Source organism: Eleutherodactylus coqui, chromosome 9 (genome assembly GCF_035609145.1).
Source record: "Eleutherodactylus coqui strain aEleCoq1 chromosome 9, aEleCoq1.hap1, whole genome shotgun sequence".
In the NCBI taxonomy this organism is placed as follows: domain Eukaryota; kingdom Metazoa; phylum Chordata; class Amphibia; order Anura; family Eleutherodactylidae; genus Eleutherodactylus; species Eleutherodactylus coqui.
The window spans coordinates 153869246-153893848 of NC_089845.1; the positions used below are offsets into that span (position 1 = coordinate 153869246).

Below are 24603 nucleotides of genomic sequence, written 5' to 3' on the forward strand. Positions count from 1 at the left end.
GACACCATAAATACATGTCACATGCGTATGTGCGGTGTACTGTGTATTTTACTTGTGGAAAGTACATGTAACACGTGGATGACACATCCGTGTGAGTGAGCCCTTTAGGGTTGCTCCTTTGCATACAGCGGTACATTTGTACTGCCCCCAGTATTTCCAGCAGGGGATGCAGCTTTCCTGGTCATTGTGCATAGTGTAGTGACAGACTGACAGACAAGACAAGGCTGTTAACGCTGCTCTTTATTGACACTCCAGTCTGTACGGCCGGTGCTAAATCTTGTTGAACGCTGCGATGTCCACGCTCTGAACCTGAAGACAAAAACAAGAAATGTCAGACATCGTGACACAGGGACAGGCAATCGCCCGCTGGACACACCGACATGAAGGCTAGTAGTTCCCACACCACTATATATCTGGATTAAACTGCGCCAAAAATAAAGGCTCACACCTCGTAATCTGCTACATTTTGGAAAGAAAACAAAAAACCCACATCCGCTATCAAAACACAGATCTGCAGTTTTTTTGAGGCCACTTGCACTTCCCAAAACTGGCGAGAAGAGAAGTAGCAAGTTTTCAAGCAAATATTAGCACATAGTTTGCGATAAATTTTCCCGCTAGGATTGAAGTTTGGATCTTCGCGTAACTTTACGGATTCTGTACTAAGTGTGGACCACTTATTCTCCAGTCACATCCAGAGCTGCGTTATTCCTCAGGCTGCAGGACTTCACATCTCGCCGCTGCCGGTTTACGGCATTTAGAGTGTCCTACTGGGAACTTCAGTGTCCAGACAATCATTTCATGTAATGAAAGGTTGTGTCTTCCACAATGTAGCGCACCACTATGGTATCTCCTATGCGGTGTACACCGGCAGTGCGCTCATCCATCTGAGGGGTCTACCACGAGTATAAGTGCAGCTCTGAATGGGATTTAACATTGGGTTACACCTACATGCAACAATGGAACTATTGGAGCCAAATCTGGACAGCAGGTGAGGATAGATCAGTCATAGTTCAAAGGCAGACAACCCCTTACCTCCCCGATCCAAAGCAGGAGTCATCTGTGACTGACAGCTGTGGCCTCCCACTGCAATAGTGGATCTAGGTGAGAACACAGATCCCAACTGTTAACCCTTTACATGTGGCAATCAATATTGACTGCGGCATGTCAAGAGTTTGCGGAGGGAGGGCGCACCCTCTATCACTGGCCCTCTGCTATGTAATTGTGGAGGGCCGATGGGTTGCCATAGCAACCGGACACCAAGCCAATGGTGTCTGGGTCTGCCATGGCCTATGAACGCTATTAGCAATAATACATTGCAGTATAAAAGTACTGTAATGTTTTATCAGTGCAATTATAGCTCCATAGGTTCAAGCCCTCTATAAAAAAAAAAAAAAGAAAAACAGGAAAAAAAATTGTAATGGAAAAATAACGTTACGTCTCTTGATAATCGAGATAAAAATGCCAAAAAATACCATCACATCCTTAGGTCCAAAATAGGCCGTGCCACTAAGGGGTTAAAGATTGGTCATCTATAGGATGTGAGGGTCTGTCTTAGATCAGTTGCTATTAGTGTGAACCCTGCAGACCGGCAACACTTACATAGTCCTCGAATTTGGTGATCTCCTCCTCCAGTATGTCCGTTCCGACCTTGTCATCCTCCACCACGCACTGGATCTGCAGCTTCTTGATGCCGTAACCCACAGGCACCAGCTTGGAGGATCCCCACAGCAGCCCGTCCATCTGCACGGAGCGCACGCATTCTTCCAGCTTCGCCATGTCCGTCTCGTCATCCCACTATGGAGAACAGAACAAGTGAGATTCTGAAGAGACCCAGCGAGCTGAAACAAGGGTTATACCATCCAGATTCAGCAGGACATGACAGCTGGGGTTTGGCCACATGGGGCCGGTTTACTATGGATTCTCTGCAGTGGAAATCCCACAGTAGCAGGAACCACATAATGTGTCATTTTAAACATGTACTTCAGTGCAGAAATGCTGCAGATTTACCTCTGCTTTGCAAAAAGGTGAAGTCCACAGCAAACAATTGATACATGGTGGATTTGAAATCCACACCAGAAGCCAACTCTCATAATGCATGGGTCAGAAACTGACAGTTTTGAGCGATCATCTTGCGTTAGGTATAAATGGGCTAATCAGCTTATTAGTAGCTAACTAGCTTCACCTGCATGTATTTCGAGAACAGAGGGTGGTCTGTTCTCTAAATACATCTGCTTTGTTCTGCTGGATGCATACAATGCTATCAGCACTGGCCGTGGAGAACACAGCATGCTGTCCCTCTCATCAGGGACAACAGATTTTATGCTGAGCTGAACAGAGAGTGTACGATGGGCACACATTTACACACAACAGCTATCACTCAAAAACCGTCGCTTGGACGAACGTTGAGCGATAATCATTGGGTGTAAATCAGCCGTAACTGTCAAGATGAGTTGAATTCCAAAAGCTCATCTACTGGTGAACCATGCTTTCCACTATTCAATACAAACCTGCAGGTTACCCTCCAAGAGGTGTGCCAAAACACAGTAATACTAGATACATTTACGCCACTTACCGGTTTCACATCCAACAAGATGGAGGACTTGGCGATCAGTCCGGGTTTCTTGGATTTCTTCTCAGCATACTGACGCAGTCTCTCCTCTCTGATCCTGGTTGCTTCTGCGTCTTCCTCTTCCTCATCACTACCGAACAGATCGATATCATCATCGTCGTCGTCCTCCTCTGCCTTCGGCTGTGGGGCCGCTGCAGGTTGGCGCGTGGGTGTAGGGGCAGGAAGCTGAGAGAGGAAAAATAAATGAGGAATGGAGGCTGAAAGGGGGGAGTATACCATAGTACTGCATTATATTGTATTCTGACAGGCATCCTATTACGATATGTGACAGGCAGATATTAGATATGCCCTTACAAAGAGGACCCCATGCTGGTTCAGAGGTGTCCTGTCTATATACCGCGTTTACCTTGCACACAGCTGGAGCGTGGGGGGCTGACACTTTTGAGGTAGCAGACTTCTCCAGTGTAGCGATCCGCTGCTCCAGTTTGGAGATGGCCGAATGAAGGTCCTTCACCACTAAAACCGGCAAACAAAGGTACATTAGCACATAAAAAAACAAGACAATAGCAGAGAGGAAAGGCCCACTGAGACGATTATCGCTCAAGATTCACTCAAAGGCAATCTTTGGAGCGATAATCGTTGTGTGCTTTTACGCGCTCAGAGAACTGTGTTCTGTGGTTTCCAGCTGAGCGTTCCGAGCGGAGTGTGCAGAACACAGCTGGAGCGCTGTCTTCTGCATACTCCTGCTGTGTTCACTTAAGAGCAGGGTACACAGAAGACAGCAGGACCGATGGTCTTCTGCATACTCCGGCTGTGTTCTCCGAGCAGGATACCAGCTGAAGCAATAGTATCAGCGATATCCCGCTGAGAACGCAGCGCGCGGTCCTGATAAGACGCATCCTTGCCTTTCAGCTAGCTGAAAGACAATGGTGAACGAATTGTGCACGATGGCCGCGCGTTTAGTCAATGATTATCGCTCAAAAGACAGCTTTTGAGCGATAATCGTTGTCTAAATGGGGTCTAAGCTCTGGCCCGAGGCCTTCAGTCACGTCACCAACCTCCTTGCAATTACAAAATGAGCAAATTCCAAAATACACATTCTCGGAGAACAAATGTACGATTACGGAATTAAAGTGGTCTTCCAGGCAGCATCTGCTGTCCGTGCCAGGATACACCAGGGTCAGAACGGAAGCCGCTGCTCCGACCCGTGTAATTGCAGACAGTTCTACTGAAACCAATGGAACCCTAGCCTGTAATTAAGAGTGCTGGCCACTATATGGGGTCAGAGCAGCAGCTTCTACTCCAACCCCGGTGTATCCGGCACGGACAGCGTGTGGCATGCTGTCCACCACCAGATAGATATGTCACATGCAGTCTATAAGTGGGTGGTGGCACCTTTTTTTAGGCTCTGGTTCTCATCTTCTAGACTGGCGACCCGTGACAGGAGCTCGCTGTTCTCCCCGCCAGGGGCGGCGGCCATGCTCTGCAAAATGAATCAAGAGGAGGATTATAAAAACTGCAAGAACAAAGCACAAACCTTAGCAGACCCACAACGTATGGAAGATGAGTGCTGGCTGTGATACAGGATGAGCAGCAGCGGGCATGGGGTGTAATATACCCGCTGCTGTTAGAGGATGACTGGCAGGGGGTGGACTTTAGGTACAGGGAGCAGATTGAGAACATTTTAGTGCAGCCAAAGGCGTAAAGCCAGCCTAACCGGAGGACGCCTCACCGAGACACAGCAGAACCCCAGCAGCCAGGAGCAGAAACTAGGGGGGCCAGCATGCAGGGGGGGTCATCTGACTGACTGGACTGTCAGACCAGGTCCAGATGCGGTGGATACCACTCCACATAGGTGCCACGATTTACAGCACAAGTAAATGGCGGTTTTGAACACCTCATCCACATGTCCTGCAGACACTGAAGTGTAGTTGTTGCAGGTTTGCTGCAGATACGTGGCAAATCCCATTGTGAAAATTGGCAGCTGCGTCTGGACCCGGCCTATGGGGCGAGACTGCAGATAAGCTCAGACTACAACCAATGTAGGGCAGGAGAACCCATCACTTACATGTTAAAGGGGTTGTCCCAGTTAAAGTACTATCCCCTACCCACCAATCATGAGAATGGACTGTGTCCTAGAATGAATGGCGGAGGGGGGGGGGGGTCACTACGACTTCATTCATTATAATGGGACTGCTGAAGATAGCCAAGTACAAATGTCCGTTCATATGGAGGGCGCTCAGTGGGGGTCCCACTAATGAGATAAGTACTTGTCCTGAGACAACCCCTTTATGCTTACATTTTAGTATTACTTTGGCATGTAAGTTTTTTTTTTTTTATAACAGGCGTTTTTCAAAGTTTTGCAGCGTTTGCCTCCAACAACTTCCATCCATCACTGTATATACAAGAGGCTGCAGAATGCAGATCGCTAACAAATCAGTGAGCGTCCCAAGGTGGCCCAGCCGCCGGCCCCGATCCTGGCGGTCCAGCCTCCCCCTCCAGGCGGCCCAGCCTCCGGCCCCGCGCTGCCCCCCCCCCCTCCTGGCGGCGTCTCAATCCCCGCCCTCTCTCCTAACTGCTGGAACTCCAGTCTCCCTCCCTGTACACCCCTTCTCTCCTGAATGAGCTTCCGAGAGAAGCTTACTGACAGATTTGCTAGTGATTCTGCAGTTTCTTATACACAGTGATACAGAGAAGATGCAGAAGAAAAATGCTGCAAATTAAAAAAATAAATGTACTATTTTTTTTTGCCTAAAATGATTATTGCAATGGGGTTTTAAGTATAAACAAAAAATGCCCTAAAAGGGGTACTGGTAGATACCCAGATGACTGGTGGAATATCCACCGTTCACCCAGCTTCAGCCCCTAACCTACTGGATGCTGCACCCATCTAAGGAGTGATTGGCGATTGACTTACAGTACAGGACCCTGGTTGGGTCGGGGGAGGGGGAGCCTGGCCTTCCTTAGGACTATGCAGGACTGTCCTCAGCTAGAAAGGGGAGAAATGTGGATTTGTTTAATGATTGCAAACACCAATGAAGCAGGCGAGTGGGGGGGAAAGAAACAAGAGGAGCCATGCAGAGCAAGGACTGGGGCGATTAATGGAGAGCATGAAGGACACCCGATGAAGCAGACTGAGAATAACGGACCTTTACATGGAACGATTATCGTTCAGTCTCTCCGGATCGAGGGAATCGGAATGATGATCGTTCAGTGTAAACGCTGCCAGCGACTGAACGATGAAGAATTAGTTCGCTTACAGTTCAAGTTTTGGCAGGCATAAAAATCAAACGCTGATCGGCCCGTGTAAACAGGCAGTTGGTCATCTATGAACGACGGCCTGTTTACTGTGAATGGAGGTGGGCGGCCGCAATGATCTTCAACCCGCTGCGCCTCCATTCACTGAGTGATCATTGCTCCTGCGTGAAAGTACAGGAGTGAATATCGCTGGTACGACTGCTGGGAACTTTAGCGCCCGCCAATCATCTTATGTAAAAGGCCACTTATTCATCTATGCAGTCTCCACAGAGGTCAGATAGGGCCTCTGTGTAATGTCAATGTAGACCAAACACCCCCAACCCATATTTAATGTGTGCCGCCGCTTTAAGTAATCAAACAAATTAAACCTACAACAATGATGCCAGAATATATTTTATTTTGCACCATGAGGGGTTATACTCTAGTCACACCCAGGGCTGCATTTACAAGCCTTCAGATTCCCTCGCACCTGGCCAACATTCCCCCCATATTCTGGTCTACCACTCTGTAGATGTAATTCCATATCAGACTATGGCGCCAGTTTTAACAAAAGAGCCTACTGCAGTCCGTATGACGGGACTACAGCATCACAAGGGGATCTCATCTGAGAGGTTATGTTTTTTGTCAGCACAGAACCTTAAAGGCAGAACTGTGAATGCAGCTCTGGAGGTGACCGAAGTATAAAACACAACGCAACTCAAGATCCACGCAAAGCAACAGAAAAAAACCAAAGAAAAACAAAAAACAGGCAACACCCCCCATAAGAGCAACCTTCCAGTTCTGGGAGAAAACCTTTGTCTTTGATTGGTAGGGACCGTTCTATTACTTGCAGTTTGCCTTCTCTGCCGATATCCCTTTGATCTGATTGCAGGGCCTTTTGTTTGGCAGTCCAAGATAGCTTTCTTCAGACTACCCAATTACCAATGCACTATATCTACTCTGATTTGCCAGTGCTGGTCACATGAGCAGAGCTAGCCAATCAGAGCACAGTAGAAAATTGCAGCAGCCATCCTGGACCGCCAAAAACACAACCTGGAATTAGCAGATTGGAAGGATGACAGGAGATCAACGGCAAGTAATTTTATACTTTTGCCCTGGGACTGGAGAGTTACTTTAAGGATTACACAAAGGTTTAACCTTCAAGGGGTTGTCCAGTTTAAAAAGATCCTTTTTAGGTAGGGTGAGTCTCCTCCATCCAGGATCCTCACCCCCTGGCCAGAATGGAGTGAGGTTATAAAAGGAGTCTCTGGAGGACCAGATCTGTCCCGTATTACACAGACAACCCAATGATATGAATGGACATAGTGTAATACTTCATTTCCCCTGCGGAGGAGCTGCAGGGAAAGTGAAGACTGTTTCCCTGCAAATTACCCCTGATCCTGGGGGAAGGAAATCACAACGCCTGCGCTCACATGTCCCATTAGATCATATGAACCACATATAGCAGGGTTTCCCTCTATGTCCTGGAAAGGAAAGCCACTATGGGCGGATTTTGAGTTGTCTTCGTATTACAGGACAGCCATTCAAGTTAACGGACATCATCCTGTAATACTACATATTATTCAGGGATGCTCTGGAGGTCAGTTCTCTGAATCAGTGGGTATCCCAGCAGTCAGATCCCCACTGATAAGCTAGTTATCCCTTATCCTGTAGATAGGGGGGAGAACATTTTGGTGGGACAACCCCTTTAAACATCTGCAGAACGTATTCCTCACACTTGGCACATTGTGGAGATGAAGCAGAGACATAAGTATTAGTGATGAGGGACGAATGGAGGATCTCCGGAAGGCACATGGGGTATCAGGACACACAGGAGGTTAGAGAGCAGCAGCGCAGCCGCTTCTGGGTTACGGGACGGCAGCACCGCCTGCTGGTACTCACTCCGGCCAGCGATTTCTGGATATTCTCCCTGGCTCTGGCAATGTCCCTGAGGATTGTGCTTGCTCCGTCATCCTGTAGGCCGTGCACAAAGAACCACACACACATTTTACATGTTACCAGGTGGAAAAGCGCAGGAATCAGAGTAAAGGCTTCACTGATGAGCCAGAGTGAAGATCTAGCTGATTGGGGTAATGCCACGACGAGGCGGGTACAGGTGAACACAGAGCAATAGGCACAGCCAGGGGTAAGAGAAGCAGATGCCAGCCAGAAAGGGGAGAAAGCTGTCAGCACATACACCCACGAGAAATAACACATTGACCATCAGTAGAGACATAGGGGAAGGTATATGGAGTCAGCGCAGAATACAGGACACTGCGAGCTGAAAAGGGTCCTCCAGTTTTTTTAATAACTATAGCTTACAGGAGTTTTCCCACTAAAAAACATTTATTCCCTATTGTGGATACAGGAGAACTGTCTGATTGCTGAGGGTCTGAGCTTTGGGACCACCAGCGTCCCGAATGCCCCATTTGAATGGAAGTGCACATGCATGACACGAACATAGCTCCATTCACTTCTGAGACAAAAGGAGATTGCTAAACACAGAAGTGAATGAAGCAGCGGTCGAGCATGTATACCACCCCTCCATTCATATGGGGAATTCAGATGTACCGTATCGGGACTGCTGGGGATCCCAGAGGTTGGACACCCCATTATCAGACATTTATTCCCTATTCAGTCCATATGGGATAAATATCTTTAGTGGAAAAAACCCTTTAAAGTGCCATATAAAAAGTTCTACAACTTTTAAATACTTTACGCTGCAATGTCTCACCATTTTCAGGATCCCTGCTTTCCATCAGTGAATGAGTAGTTCTATACATTCAGATGTAGTAAACCTGTACACACAGGTCTGATGTCAACGGAGGGTTTGTTACAATGGTATCCAGTGTAGACTATGCTCTGTGAGCTACACCTCTCTGCTAGCTTGCTACAATGTATCAGACAGGAATCCAGGATACTGGTCTAGAACGGATCCAATTGGATGCATTCAATCAGCAGTACTACCTACGGCTCCGTTCACACTCGGGTCTTTTGTTTCCGTCCAGCTGTTCCCTTGTGGGAGCAGCTAAACCAAAAAAAAAAAAATGGAAATGAAACACAGAAGTAAACGAATAACTTTCGGTTTGATTTAATTGTCCATTGAGAGCAATGTTAAAAAAATAAAAAAATGGAAACATTGTAGTCTGTTTAGGTTCTGTTTTTTTCCCTTAAAACTGTAAACAAAAGTGCGGCATTACTAAAAGCTGAAGAGACGGAAAATTAACAGATTGATACTGAAGGTCTTCAGGTTCAGCGCACGTCTGTGGGCACAAAAACTGAAGAGTTTTCTTCCCATTTAGCTGCTCTGGACTGAAACAGAAGACGCTGGTGTGAAGTTAGCCCGTGTACAGTACTAGTCTGGCGTCCGTGCCGTTCAGCACACAGAGCGTTGTCTACACCGATACACTTGTATCCACTCCTCAGCTGACAGCAGCCCTATGTAAATGGTTCCAGTCTCTGATTGTAACCCAGTGCTCTCATTCACTGACAGCATGCAGATACTTTAGACATTATGCAAAACAAAGTATTCAAAAGTTAATAAAACTTAATTTATACATTACGTTTTATAATAAAACCAGAAAACCCCTTTAAAAAGGCTCGTCCTTTCTTCAAAGCTTAATTGGCCCGTCTAATACTTTGGAGTTCAAATTCCATCGTGTTTTCAAGATCTCTGCTTGCTGCAGTGGTTTGTCCCGGAGTAGACAAGTGGCAACTTATCACAGAGGCAGCCTGATTCGCTCCGTCCTGGACTCTCCACCACTACGTCCTGCAGATGTGCGAGTTGTACTAGCACTGCATTGATTTTCAGTCTCACAAAATCAAGAATGCTTTTGGCAGCAAGCAGAGATCTTAAAACAGTGAGCAAATGAAAATTCAGGCCGGACATACTGCACTTGTATCAGGAAGGACTCCCTATGAGCCTTCCTGTGGTACTGAAGGTGTACCATTGGTCTGTAACAACCTCCATCACTGCTATACCGGGTTCCGGAGGTCGGGGGGCTCACAATATGGAGCTGCTTTATGTCCCTGCCTTCACATCCCAGCGGTCCAGCAGAGTCGGGGGAAATTTAACATTTATAACAAATTTTGAATTTTGTTCCGGTTTAATATTTTTGTATCCCAAGTGCAGTAAGTATTGACGCCCCTCCCTGACCGCCCCAGGTACTGCATGGTTTCTGGTCTTGAGACAATGCGTAACATTTAGCAGAGAACACAAAAGGGACGGAGTTAAAGATGCACATTTATCCAATAACCATATCGCCTGCATGAAGTAATAAATGCCCCTGTACTCCTCCCATCTGAGCGTTGTGCATGTGGAGGAGTCAAATCCACTAATACAAAAACTTGCTGGAGTTCACTTGTAGTTTTCTTAAAGGGGTCGTCCCATCTCGACAAGTTATCACCTATCCACAGAACAGGGGATAACGTGCCAATCGATGGGGATACAACAGCTGGAATCCCTACCAATCCAGAGAACTTGCCTCCGGCACATCCCCAAATTGTGACAGTGGTGGCCACTCATGCGCACCATCACAACACTCACGCCAATCGGACTGCTGGAAATAGATATTAAGCACGCCATAATATCAAGTTTCCAATTAATTGAATGGGACCGCCGAAAGTTGCAGAGTACATGAACTCTACCATCTCCGGCAGCTCCCATTGAAGTGAGTGCTGAATGCACAGCCATCATTGTCAATGTTAAGAACACTGTAGATCGATGTATCAGGTAATTGTTCTTTTATTGCACTGTAGACTAGAAGGCTATAGAATGATGCTAGTATAAGTAGTGAAGGGGTTAAACGAAACCTTTCTATAGCGTGCATGGTACGGGACATGAGCACCACCCCCCCTTCCCCTCCATTCCTTTTCACGGAATTCACAACGGTTTCATTGTATGTTATAGTAACACCTTAAAAGGTGTAACTTACGTTAATCATTTTAGTTTCAGCCTATCATGTATTATTAATTTTGGAGGTATGTACTTTTCCTGTGATGTCATTTATGGTATATAAACCACATATGCCTTAGAATAAATTAGAAATCATCTGATACCGCACAGGCTGGTGTGATTTGTATTTCTCCTGGGTCCAGACTTCTACACGAAATCTGGGAGAGTCTTCTCTTAGATAAACACAAAAATTCTCCCTACAGTCAAAATGCAAGGATGTGCCATTGCGATTTCTCCGGGTCCGTGGGGGTTCCAGCAGCCGCGTCCCTACTGATCAGCAAGTTACTCCCTATCCTGTGGAACGGGGATAACTTGCCGAGATGGGAATACCCATTTAAGGCCTGTAGCGCGACGCGTTTCATCTCATCCACAGCCTTTATCAACCGCTTTAACTCAAGACTTGAACAAGGATCCAAGACAAGAGCAATGCTAAAGATGAAGGACTACATGTAGGTTGTGGATTAAACCCAATATAGAGACTCTGCAGCTGGGTCTCAAACACAGTTCATACAGGAAAACCTCCCAGAATGTGAATCGCCGCAGAGAAGTGCAGGACACAAAGCTGCAATAGAAAGCGTCCTTTTGCACTCCTTGCCGTACCTAGTTACTAGAAGCATGGGGGCTATTACTTCTACATCTGGGCGATATGGAGTGTTGGAGAGCAAAGCTCTTAATAAAGGTGTTAGCCGGTTATCGTCCGCATCGGACCCCGCAGCTCATGCACTTGTGTGATCTAACCCCTCCGTCCGCACTCACCTGTGTATGGTTCTGTGAGTTGGGTGCAGACTTCATGCTCAGGCGCTCGTAATACTGCTTCTCGGCATCATCGTACTTGCATTTATCAAACCAGATCTTCTCGGTGCTCAAGAATGAAGCTGCCATTTCTCTGCAAAATATACAACACCACGCGTTTATGGTCAAAGCCAACGACTGCAGCGCAAGCCAAGAGGTATATAACGGGTATGAGCAGCTTTTACCAGCTGCCACCGTCCCGACACACAACCCTGGGGCATAACCGTGATCTAGTAAGATCATTGTGCCGTTAGCGTCAGCTCACGCTGCCTCATTGCCACGTATACTGGTCCTATGCAACGTCCTGTATACCCCACAGCGGCTTCAGCTGGGTACTTGCACCAGCACCCCGCATACTCAGTCTACCCTACTGGTTCACGATATCCAACAAATCAAGGAAGCCATGACCTAATAGGATGGTTGAATAGATATTAGCACCCATACCCCCCCCCCCACCCCCTTTTTTATCCCCATCGCTTTGATTGGTAAGGGTCCTACCTCTGAGGACAAAGGTACTGCACAACAGCGCTTCTAGGTGTGCAGTCTGTAGTGAGACCCCCATTCACCTGATCAGAGGGGGTCCCAGAGGTCAGATCCCTGCTAGTCAAAGCAACAGCCTGCTGCTAGGATTTGCCATCACTTTATAGGATGTGACTACCGCCAGAGTTTACTTAGCCCGTGTTCCGACAGCTATAACATTACGTTTACACGCATGTAGGTGGGTTTTTTTTCAGGTGGTGTATCATTTTGGCATATTCTTCATTGCAGTCTGAGCATGCTTGGAGCACAGCAACCGTGCTCCGACTTCAGCATTGCATCAAGCAACTCTGGAGCACATGCTCGGGCCATTCATCATTACTGTTGCCAGACTCGACTGAGGAGAGTGGGTGCTATCTTCCAGAAATTTGCAGGGTTGATATGGCAGATTACAAATATGGCAGCACCCGAGTTCTTGTTGGACAGCCGTTTACGCTGCAGTGGACCTGGAGATTGCGCTGGTCGTCCATCTGCTGGAGCATGAGCGCACTTATATCATATGCTTCCTTAAGTCTCAGGCCACAGGGAGTATCGAGAGTGCGATGATGAATACAACTTTTAATGGCACCATCTTTGGGTACAGATATCCCAGGGCTTAAAGAGGTCTGCCAGTTGATTTTAGCAGTGCACTCCACTTGTATATAACGTGTACGACAGGTAGATAAACATGGCGGCACCTTTAAACTGCAATATTGAGATTGCTGTGTAGTATGGCAGTATGCAGATGACCGCTTTACATGCAGTAGTGGCCCAGGCTCTTTTCCCTTTCTTTGCGGTAAACATGACAGAGTCCTGATGTGTCTGGAGACAGTGTGTTTCACATACACTGTGCCGCTAAGTGGACGGTGCATGCGCGTGACGCCATTTATGAGTATGTCACTGCACAAGTGCCAGACCCTACAGGGTGGCACCGAGTGCTTGAAATGCACAGCGTCACCAGCGCACGACATCAACCAAGACTTGGAGGGGGTTATTTACATCAAAGAAGTGCGAGACCCCGGACCGGTTCTACACATGAACTGCCAATCGGGCGGTTTTAGCGGTCGTCTGCATCCCACGCGGTAAGTGCGTCAATCACGATATTTCATCTTTAAAGCCTTAATTTATTTTTTTTGTAAAAAGGTAACGTTCTGTTCATCAGATGCTCTAAAGCCAAAATAATCGCCATAACCGTTACAGCTGTCCAATGGGCAGTTCGCATCCAGCAGTGGTCCGGGAGCTCGCCCTCCTCACACCCCTCTGAACCTCGATTGATGTCTCCAGCCTCCTGTGCGTTTCGAACACCCTGCGCCTGCACCACCCTAGAGGAACAGCTGCGTGCGCAGTACCCCTCACAGTCGTGCACATCATACACCACATCGCACGCCGTCCTCTTTGCAGAGCAGACTTCAATCAAGACTCGAAGGAGCAAGTTGACACTAAAGAAGGGCGAGAGAACGCCCGGGCCACTGCTGGAGAGGAACCACCCAATAAATGGTTTTAGTTGTAATTTGCATAGTGAGAAATGCATCGACCGCAATATAACCGCAGCCTAATAGGTAGGTACATATGGCAAAACGGGGGTTCTAAGGTCCCGGGTTACAAGGTTTAACCTTGGACCCACAACCAGCGATCTTGGCTGCCGGAGGACGATTGTCAACAACACCTTTCTGCCGCTAATCCACATCAGATTTTTCCGCCGTGGACTTCAATCACGTGAAGCTCCTGTAAGACAACGCTAATGACCTGTGCTGAAGTGTTTTACTCAGGCATCACCATATTACCCATGGCTGGTACCCACCTTCAGCAGCAGAGACATGGCGCTGCTAGTGGGCATGGGGGAAGTAGAAGGCTTTGGCGACAGCTTAGTCAAGGGATGACAATACGGATGGTCTCAGACATAAGACTAACGGCTCCAGGACTAGAGGGGTCTTAAGGGAATGGGAAAATCAGCACTCAAGTCGTAAAGTAAAACCACCATGAAAGCAAATCTCACACAACCGCACAAGTGACATCACTACAGAAGTATATATAGTATATAATAGACTCCTACTTCTTGCCTCCATGCCTGGTTTTTACCGGCTTGGGGCGTTTGGCTACAGCTGACGGCTTGTTGAATTTCCCAACGTTGGACATCTTATGGCTTTGCGCTGCGTAGAAGTCCTCTTCGGCTTTGTCGTAAGCGCTTTTATCGAGCCACACCCTCTCGCTGTCGGCGTGCAGGTAGTACGCAGGATAATACAGGGCGTTGCTAGTCTCTTCCGGAATACTTGCTAGCTCCTTCCTCCTGGTGGACAGTTGCTTTCCTGCAGATTTTTTGCTCCATCGATCCTTTTTCCCCCTTTTCGGCGTGTTCTGGCCCCAGTAATTCAGGCCCGGTTTGGCCTGCGAGGACGCCTGCGCCACATGCTCATAGTAACATCGTTCCGCCTGGTCATACAGGGACTTGTCCATCCACACTTCTGACAGCAGGCTGTGCAAACCCGCCCAGTGAGGCTTCCCGTTCACAGTGGGGTCCGATACTATAGAGTTCAAGGACAGTGGATTGGGCGCAGCGGCTGGAGTAGGGGTGGCACTTGCATACCCTTCATCAGGCGTCTTCTGGGCAGACCTTGCATGGTCAGGGGAGGACAGATTAAGGTTTAGCATACGTGAAGAGAGAGGGGAGGAGAACTGCATGACAAATTGGCTCTCAGCATCCTCAAAGTTGAACTTGTTGAGCCAGATGCCTCTGCTGACGTGGTGACATGCCACCATACTGCTGTGGCAGCAGCCGCCTGCGGCATTGATCTTGTGTTCAGTAATGGCTGCCACTTGGTTGGCAGGTGGGTCCCTCGATGCCCCGGACTGCGCTGCAGCAAGCCTGGCGTGGTAATAACATTCAGCATCGTCGTAGACAAACTTGTCCAACCACACGGCATCACCCATCATGCCGAGCAGCACAGCGTCCAGCTTAGGAGGGGAGGCTTTGCTTCTGGGGGACTTTCGCCTCTTTTTTTGCTTTTTGCCGTTGACTTTTTTTGGGTCGATGTTCAGGGAGTTCTCCGCGGGTTCGGACTGGTTTCCGTTTGGCGTTTCGATCTTCTTAGGGGTTGGCGTTGAATGCTCCTCACCCGCTAGCTTGGCACCGTCTTCGTACTTGTGTTTGTCCACCCAGCCGGATTCTGCGGGGCTTTGAAGCTTCCTCGTCCTCATCTTCACCGTAAAGCAACATTAAAAGATAACAAGAGCTGTAACGCTGGAACAGAAAGGTACAACACAGGGCATTTACCAGAGAAGACACCGGGGTGGATAGGGGTGGGGGGCAGAGGGCAAGTAAAGAGGCCACAGAGGCTACAATGTGGCAGCAACAATGGAAATAACTTTTCTCTGGTCGGACAATAGAAATGAATCCCACAGGATTAGGCATCGCAGAAGCTGCAGCCGACAGCAACTTTATGCTGAAGTCTGGTCCCGGCGGATTAGTGATTGTTGCCAGCGGGACGTCCCACCGCCGAAGCTGCAGGGACAATAGTGAGCTGATAAATGCTGAGTCCGTCTATGGCCGGAGCGGCTGGCGGTGATCTGAGGGGGCAGTGACACCCCGCCGTATGTAGAGCGCCCCTCCAAATCTTCTATGTAAAGTAAACCCGTGCAAAATGGAAGTTCAGCAACTTACAAACCTATAGAGACGTGCAAAACCATCGCATCGGATGCAACATTCAGGGTTTGATGCTGGAAACCGCAAGTAGGCAGCTGGAAACCGTAAGTAGGCAGCTGGAAACCGTAAGTAGGCAGCTGGAAACCGTAAGTAGGCAGCTGGAAACCGTAAGTAGGCAGCTGGAAACCGTAAGTAGGCAGCTGGAAACCGTAAGTAGGCAGCTGGAAACCGTAAGTAGGCAGCTGGAAGCCTCCGGGGCCCGCTGGAAAGGTTTTTTAAATTAATTTAACATTTTAATTTTCTTTCTATTGGCAACATTTCACGGAGGTTTTCTGCAGCTTACTTGCTGTTTTTAGTACCCAACGCTGAATGCAGCATGTGATGCAAATATTTGTGCACACCTTTGTACTGTGCTTGCTGTTAGGGAATGAAAACCTTTTCTAATCTCTGGTTCCACCATCGTCAGGGCCTGGAGGGACTTCAGACATGATCAATGCAGAGACTACAGCCGCCATGATTGGAAGCAATGCTGATCCTTAAGTGACTCAAGTGCCACAAACGCACTAGAAGGCCGGCTTCACGCGGCCGAGGATCCCGCGCAAGTGTTTGTGAGTTGCAAGACACGCGAATATGAACCCCATTCTTTTGAATGGAGTCACATATGAGATTCTGGGGAGGAAAAAAAACGTAAATTTAAAAAAATCCTCGGAATACGTTGCCCGTTTTTAATTTTTTAATGGGACAGTAAAGCACATTGCACAGCGCCCGATGTGTACGCGAGCGCGATGCCAGGCTTCCTGTTGAAAACAATGGAAGACACTTGCCGATACTCTTAATATGTCTGAAAGCTGCGCCGGGGAATCGCTACTTCACATACGTGATGGGAGGCCGTTATGTCCGAAAAACACCTGGCATTGCCATGAAGACGCACGTTGGCGAGCGCAATATCAGGCCGAGTGGCTCTGCCCGAGCTCACACTCGCCCGTGTGTAGGCAGCCTCAAGCTGGGGCTAAAGTATGACCTGTCGTGTGCATCTAGTGATTACCGCTGGCGTCGCAACAAAATGTGACACCAGTCACCACAACGGTGAGATTTTTGCTCAGAGGCCACAACTTTGGCCATCACAGACTGCAATACGAGTCAGGTGCGACCGCACAGCAGACGGGACATTCTCCTCCAAGCGCTGATGCCAGGAGAACGGCATGCTGTGGCTTCTGATTGGCTGCGGTGGTCAGGTTAGTATCACTAACCTTTAGTGTTTTAATGGACTCGGCTTCATTATTATAGAGTTGTCACGCCCCGAATCGCAGCTCTACAACTGCTGCCCGACAGCACGGGGCGCGGATTGTTTTTTTTTTTTGGAGGTGCAACTTTTCTAAAACTTGCTGTTGCGCAACCAAACAAACCCCAGAAGGCTTGAAGCATAAAAGTGTGCTTTGGTGCTAAGGGGTTAAATTCCTAGCTTGAAAGCCTGCCCCATTAGAGTCCTGCTTATATAGCTCGTTAGACAACATTCCCTGACAGCAAGCAGAGGCTTTGAAGACAGTGAGGAATCCACATTAAGTGAGAAAGTAGCTGAATTTCTCATTATACAAGGATATAAAGGGGTCCCCGAGTTGTAATATTTCTGTAAAACCCGTCCGCCGGGCACCAATGTAACAGCGGCATATGCCCGCCTTCCTCTGCTCCCGCTGTCGGGTCCTCCAGTGCTGTGTACAGGCTCCATTCCTGTCTGATTTATGGGACGTCACAGGCAAATAACAGTTCGGTGATCAATCGCTGCGGCAGCCAGTAAATGGGCTGCGGCAGCCTGTAAACATGACATCAGAGGGGAGACCCGGCGTGGGAGCGGCGAGTTATGTTAGTGCATGGGAACAGGGTTTACAGAAATATTACACCCCGGACAACCCTTCAAGGCTGCTATTACATGAGCCAGCAGAAGCTGCTAATGCCGGTGATTTATGGGTAATTGCTGGGTTGAAGCGACTCGTCCGAGTTGCAGCCCAGCAATTACTGGTAAATCCCAAGTACTAGTAGCAGCCATGTAAAGGTAGCGCCCCAATCCGCATCATGTCCGGGATGCCGCTCTGCCCCATCCCTGTAAGGCTGGAAGCATATAACGGAGATATGGAGGATAGAATAAAGGACCTCCAAGTCCTCGTGTGTTTCCAGCCTCAGTGGCTACAATTGCCCCTTAAATTAGCAACTCACGACCAACTGCTACTTTTAGTTATCGGAGCCCCTTCCTCTGACCTTGGTGGTCTGCAGCATTAGAGGGGGGGGGGGGGGGATCTGGCAGACGTCTTCTCTGGTAAAAACACATTTCTACGAAGCCGAATCATGCAATGATCTGTAGGACAGAGAAGCTAAATGTCGGGGAGCGATGAACGAGGTGCCAGCTCCGTCTGCAGAAGCGGCACCAGGTTCAGCGCCCTCCGTAGGCGTCGTAGTCCGAGCGGGTGAAGCGGATGATGAAGACCCCACATTGCTGCAGAAGAGAAAGAATGAAGTCCATTCACTGCGATTACATTGACACGACCACCAAGAGAAACCGGACGAGGCGGCAGAACCGGAGGAAGAAGTCGCCACCTATAAGGGGAAGCTCAGGAACCGATGAGGGAAGGAAGCTGCACCCCAACCAGCTCTGTGCGGAACCCCAATAATACACTAACTGTAGACGGTAACATTACTAGTACTGGGGCTACAGGGTGCAGACCAACCAGATGCAGCGTGTGTAATAACACTAGCGCCATGTAGAATATCAGCACCGCATCCAGCAGATTCCACTATGGGGGACCCCCTTATCACGCAGGCTCCCATAAACCCACCCGGTCAATATAAAATTATATATGGGGTTGATATTTTGCATTGCCGATCTCTCATCATATCCTAGCGACCCTCTAGTTTCACTGAAAACTTCCATCCTGAGACCGAAGTGGCGGAGGGTACTTACCTGCAGTCATTCTCTCCCATCCACGGCCTACAAGATGGCTGCCACCTTTTAACTACCTAATGCATTACTCTGATTGGCCAGTGCTGAACACATGAGCAATACTGGCTAATCAGGGAGCAGGTAGTAATCCAACACGACCAATGCACTGACGGATTAGGTAGTCTGAAGATTGTGTCGGCCATCTTGGACCACCAGGACTCGAATCCAGCAAACTGGAGGGACGGGCGAGAACTGCAGGTAATAGACCCTCTCCGGTTCCACGGAAGAGTTGCGTCATACAACTGGGGAGTGGATTGAAGGTAGTAACCCCCCCCCCCCCTCCTGTATATACTAGAGGGGGGCAGTGTGAGCTTGGACTTCCCGGACCCCTCTGGTTACACTTTATGGTTGTGTCATTGCACTTCAGATAGCGGCATGCGATGGAGGCTACAGAACCCGCTGAGACAGTCCAGGATAAGTCAGACAGATGCAGAGCGCTCACCTCCCTCCCTGACAGGGCAGTTACACTATTTCTATGACCAACTTTTGCAAACCCCCCCGACTTCAGCGCTCCGGCCGTGAGAGGCGGGCGCGAAAAAGTTCTCGTCTTAAAGTTTTGACTTGTGCGCATCGGTCCAAGTGGTTTTCAGGGCTTTGGGGGACGTTCACATGGTCCGTGAAAAATGCACCATTCTCAGGGTGTTTCTTGGGCATTCGTGTTTTACGTCCGCGTGGCGTCCGTGGTCACTGCATTTTTTACGTGCGGGGGAAACAAAAAAAAGCACGACGGCTCAAGTGACGCCTGTTCTGTCCGAAGTAACAGAAAACAGGCAAATAAGTGGCATGAATACCGATGCGCATCGATGGCAGGCTTTTTTCTTTACAGCCCGTAGTCTTTAATGACCAACTTTGGTCCGTAAATCGGACGCGCTGCCGTGTTATTTTTTCTGATGTGCGATATTGATCCGTGTAAAAGATCAGATCCGAATACACAAGCTTAAATCAGCGGGCCGCGTGCGATCCGGAATCAGTCGATCAAGTACGGACTGAACACGGACAGGAAATACGTCGTATAAATGGGCCCCAACAATCGACAGGCCGCTGCGACCCTTTAATTTCCATTCTGGGTCTCAGGGAGTCACGAGCTTCTAATCTCTAATGGCCAGACGCAGCGAGCGCGGTTCGCACGGGTCACGGAAGCAGCTTTTATTTTTTCAAAAACATCATTCTAACGAGCGAAAACGATAATCGGTCTAAACGCGGCCGATGGCTGAAGGGGGAGCGATAAAGTTCGCTTTTCGCTCATTTTATGCGAGATTATTAACTCCGCGTTAGCGCGTTCGCTAATCGCTCGGTTTAAACCGCAATCGGTCGTTCTCATTCGCTTGTAAGGTGAACATGAAAGGCTGAAGGATTCTTGTTTGACTGAGCGAAGATGTAGCTGCTGTATAAACCGCCAACGGGGACGTCTTTCGCGCGGTCAAAGCATAAATCAGCTAATCAGAAAGTACTTTTATACAAAGTGACAGGCGGGGGGACGCAGAAGGTGTCCCCCCCGCACATTATGGCTTCTGGATATTGGGTGGCACTGAAGTCAGTAATGTACGTGTCCGTCCAACAATAATCAGTTGTATGCAGTGGGACGGTGAACGCGCCCGGCTCTGCTACATCTCCATATAGACATCTGTCTCACTACATCCTCCCAGTAACAGTAAGATGAAGCGATGGATGGATGGAGCGATGGACGGACGGATGGATGGAGCGACGGACGGACATGCAGACGTGGAGCGACGACATGGAGCATACTCACTATGTCCCGCAGGAGAACTGAGGCAGCAGGAAAGAGAAAGCAGCAACGTTAGAGGAGAGCACTGCACCCAGCGATGCAGACAGTCACAAGGCATGCAAGACAAGAGAAACCACATTTATTTAGAAAAGTTTACAGAAACTGCAACAATTTTAGGCATTTGCACATATTTCTTCATCAGGTTGTCCCACTTTTCTCTGAGGCTGCCCGCTAGGAGAGGGCGGTCCGGAGAGCGTCTTCAGGACACGGGCAATCAACCACATCCCAAGGCTAAATGACAGCCACCAGTGCCATCGCTCAGGCCATCTCTTCCAACCTCCCCATTGGCAGACAACTGACACCACCCACCCACCCCCACATCTGTTGGCAGACAATCGGCACCCCACCACCTCCTCGCACAGGAGCGAGTCATTGAGTGAATGAGGGTGGAGCGCCAAAGATCTCTTCCAGCTGCCCGCCTCCAATCACAGTAAACAGGCAGTCATTCATAGAGTAACCGCTGCCTGTTCACACGGGAGGATAGGGACTTTGTTTTTAGGTGAGCTAAAACCGTAGCGGCATGTCACAACGCTGCGCCACGAATGCCACACACAGAGTCGCCCATTGAAAAGGACTAAAGCTGCACGTGGTTTCCTGGTCATTCGTATCGCCGCAGCCCAGTGGGGGTCAGGTGGAAAAATCCACGTCGGCTTCCTCTGCGTAAAGACACAAGGGGCAAGAAAAGCTGCGCGGGCCGAGACCACTCATCATCTGTCACTACCGGAGGCGGCAGCTGTCAGCCGGACTCATTATTACGGATGGCAGAGCTAGGCTCTTGAGTAAATGGAACATTAAATTACAAATCTAATGCAAGTCGGAGCTGCACTCATAATTCTGCTCATTGGAAACAAACAATCTGGTGAACAGATGCTCCCCGAGATCTCAGCTGCTGTCATACAGGGGGTAAGCTCCAACATCTGAGGACCCTAGAGAACCTGGGAGTAAGGAGGACACTTCCCAGAGACTCCAGAACTCAGTGCAGACACTGAACAAGCAGGGAATGCTGGGAGATTTCAGCTCTGAAGCTGCAGAATAGTGAGTGCAGCTCTGTAGTATAATACAAGCTGCTTAGATTCATTCTATATATGAATTTGTGACCTGTGATTAGCCATGATATAGATATTGTGTATATATCCCGCTTGACGTATATCACATATACACACACACAAAAAAAACAAGAGTCAGGGACCAGTGAGAGCGAACCTTCAGGCCGCCTGCACACGGGCGTATTTGCATTGCGTAATTCGGAGTGGACATTCGCCTACGGATTCCACAGCAAATACCGCCCATAGACCTGCTATGCAATATCGCTTTTCCATGTCCACAAGTGGAAGGAAAGTCGCAGCATATCCGATTCTAGCGCCATTTCCACGCGGACGGTTTCCTTTGAGGTCAATGGAAGCCATCTGATACGTAGCCTGGCTCTAGCTATCACTGCAGACGGGCCGCAGAATCCGGGCCATGCCCTAGCGACGGCGCGGCGTCATCTGTACTGCACGTGTGCCGGCCCGCACAACCGCATACAGATGAAGACACTGCAGACAGGTATGCAGGGTCGCCGGCCGGGCACTGGGTCTGTATCCGCTGCGGGATCCTACATGCAGAACCCGTCCGAGTGCAGGCGGCCATAAGAGATGAGAATTGTCAAAACAGCACTGGACTGTCTGATAGATACATCATACACTAACCCCCTCGCCTGACGCATCACCCCTGTCCCCCATATCATACACTAACCCCCTCGCCTGACGCATCACCCCTGTCCCCCATATCATACACTAACCCCCTGCCTGATGTATCACCCCTGTCCCCCATATCATACACTAACCCCCCCCCCCCCGCGCGCGCGCCTGACGTATCACCCCTGTCCCCCATGTCATACACTAACCCCCCGGCCTGACGTATCACCCGTCCCCCAAATCATACACTAACCCCCACCCCCCCTGATGCATCATCCCTATCCCCCACGTCATGCACTAACCCTCCGGCCTGACGCATCACCCCTGTCCCCCATACCATACACTAACCCCACGGCCTGATGTATCACCCCTGTCCCCCATGTCATACACTAAAACCCCGCCTGATATATATCCTGTCCCCCATATCATACACTAACCCCCTCGACTGACATTTCACCCGTCCCCCATATAATCCACATTCCCCACCTCTCCGCCTGATATATCCCGTCCCCCACATCATACACTAAGCCCCCGCCTGACGTATCACCCGTCTCCCACATCATACACTAACCCCCCCGCCTGACGTGTCACCCGTCCCCCATATTATCCACATACCCCTCCTCCCCGCCTGAAATATCCCGTCCACCATATCATACACTAACCCCCGCCTGACGTATCACCCCCGTCCCCCACATCATGCGCTAACCAACCGCCTGATATATATCCCCGTCCCTCAAATCATACGCTAACCCCTCGCCTGATATATATCCCCGTCCCTCAAATCATACGCTAACCCCTCGCCTGATATATATCCCCCGTCCCTCAAATCATACGCTAACCCCTCGCCTGATATATATCCCCCGTCCCCCAAATCATACGCTAACCCCTCGCCTGATATATATCCCCCGTCCCCCAAATCATACGCTAACCCCTCGCCTGATATATATCCCCCGTCCCCCAAATCATACGCTAACCCCTCGCCTGATATATATCCCCCGTCCCCCAAATCATACGCTAACCCCTCGCCTGATATATATCCCCCGTCCCCCAAATCATACGCTAACCCCTCGCCTGATATATATCCCCCGTCCCCCAAATCATACGCTAACCCCTCGCCTGATATATATCCCCCGTCCCCCAAATCATACGCTAACCCCTCGCCTGATATATATCCCCCGTCCCCCAAATCATACGCTAACCCCTCGCCTGATATATGTCCCCCAAATCATACGCTAACCCCTCGCCTGATATATGTCCCCCGTCCCCCAAATCATACGCTAACCCCTCGCCTGATATATATCCCCCGTCCCCCAAATCATACGCTAACCCCTCGCCTGATATATATCCCCCGTCCCCCAAATCATACGCTAACCCCTCGCCTGATATATATCCCCCGTCCCCCAAATCATACGCTAACCCCTCGCCTGATATATATCCCCCGTCCCCCAAATCATACGCTAACCCCTCGCCTGATATATATCCCCCGTCCCCCAAATCATACGCTAACCCCTCGCCTGATATATATCCCCCGTCCCCCAAATCATACACTAACCCCTCGCCTGATATATATCCCCCGTCCCCCAAATCATACGCTACCCCCCCCCACATGATTTATATCCTGTCCCCCATATCATACACTACCCCCCCATATTATACGCTTACCCTCCCCACCTGATATATATCCTCTCCCCCCAATATCACACACCCCTTATATATTGACTCCATGTCATACACTAACTCCCCCCCACACCTGAAATATATCTCCTCCCCCCCATACCATACACTAATCCCACTGATATCCCATATCATATACTAACGGCCCTCCCCCATCATATCATACACTAAGCCCCGTCTGACATATCCTCTCTCTAACATACTGTATATACGCCCCCCACATGCCATTTACAGACCTCGTTTACTTCATTCCCTCCCAACCGTTAATTGGTTTGCCGGTTCGGACGCCCCCCGGCAGTTCTCAGTGGATCCCCTGGGCCCCCCGTTACACATCTAGCCTCATATTGCAGGGGTTTCAGGACCCCGAGCCGCCCGGTACTCACACTGCAGCCGCCGCCGGGCCAGGAGAGAGCGGGAGGGAAGGACCAGAGCACGTGACCCGCTCTAGTAACCAGCCCATAGGCCCGACCGCACCACTACACACGAGAGGGGTGACACTTAGAGGAAAACCGGCTTCTACACTAACGGCCACTGACAGATTTACACGTTACTGGAAGCAATGCCTCTCATAACATCTCACTTCTCTATCAACTAGTGGGCGAGCAGCTAATTGTACCTTGGTTCGTTATCCGGCTCCATTAATGTGATGGTTCAGTCTCCTACGTAGCCAAAAGCCAACTCATACGCAGTAAAGACGTGAGTTACAGAGGTCTGCGCATGCGTACTTATATGACATAAGGCGACAGCTGGGAAAACAAACGCCTGCG

At 49.3% G+C, this 24603-nt stretch overlaps 1 protein-coding gene across 5 annotated transcripts; it reads right to left on the reverse strand.

The window, feature by feature from the left end:
- Positions 1–222: 222 nt before the first annotated feature.
- On the reverse strand, positions 223–24471 carry EEF1D (eukaryotic translation elongation factor 1 delta). 5 transcript variants are annotated; one of them, XM_066578700.1, is made up of 9 exons: positions 24453–24471; positions 11517–11646; positions 7709–7780; positions 5487–5558; positions 3965–4052; positions 2976–3085; positions 2573–2794; positions 1600–1794; positions 223–309 (listed from the first exon to the last, which is right to left on the reverse strand). In XM_066578700.1, exons 2-9 carry the CDS (start codon positions 11640–11642, stop codon positions 271–273), a joined length of 924 nt encoding a protein of 307 aa, XP_066434797.1. In that variant the 5' UTR covers positions 11643–11646; positions 24453–24471; the 3' UTR covers positions 223–270. The 5 variants fall into 5 exon arrangements, with proteins under 5 accessions (XP_066434797.1, XP_066434796.1, XP_066434794.1 ...); XM_066578699.1 differs by lacking the exon at positions 24453–24471 and adding an exon at positions 24220–24303; XM_066578697.1 differs by lacking the exons at positions 7709–7780; positions 24453–24471.
- Between the last annotated feature and the right edge of the window lie 132 nt (positions 24472–24603).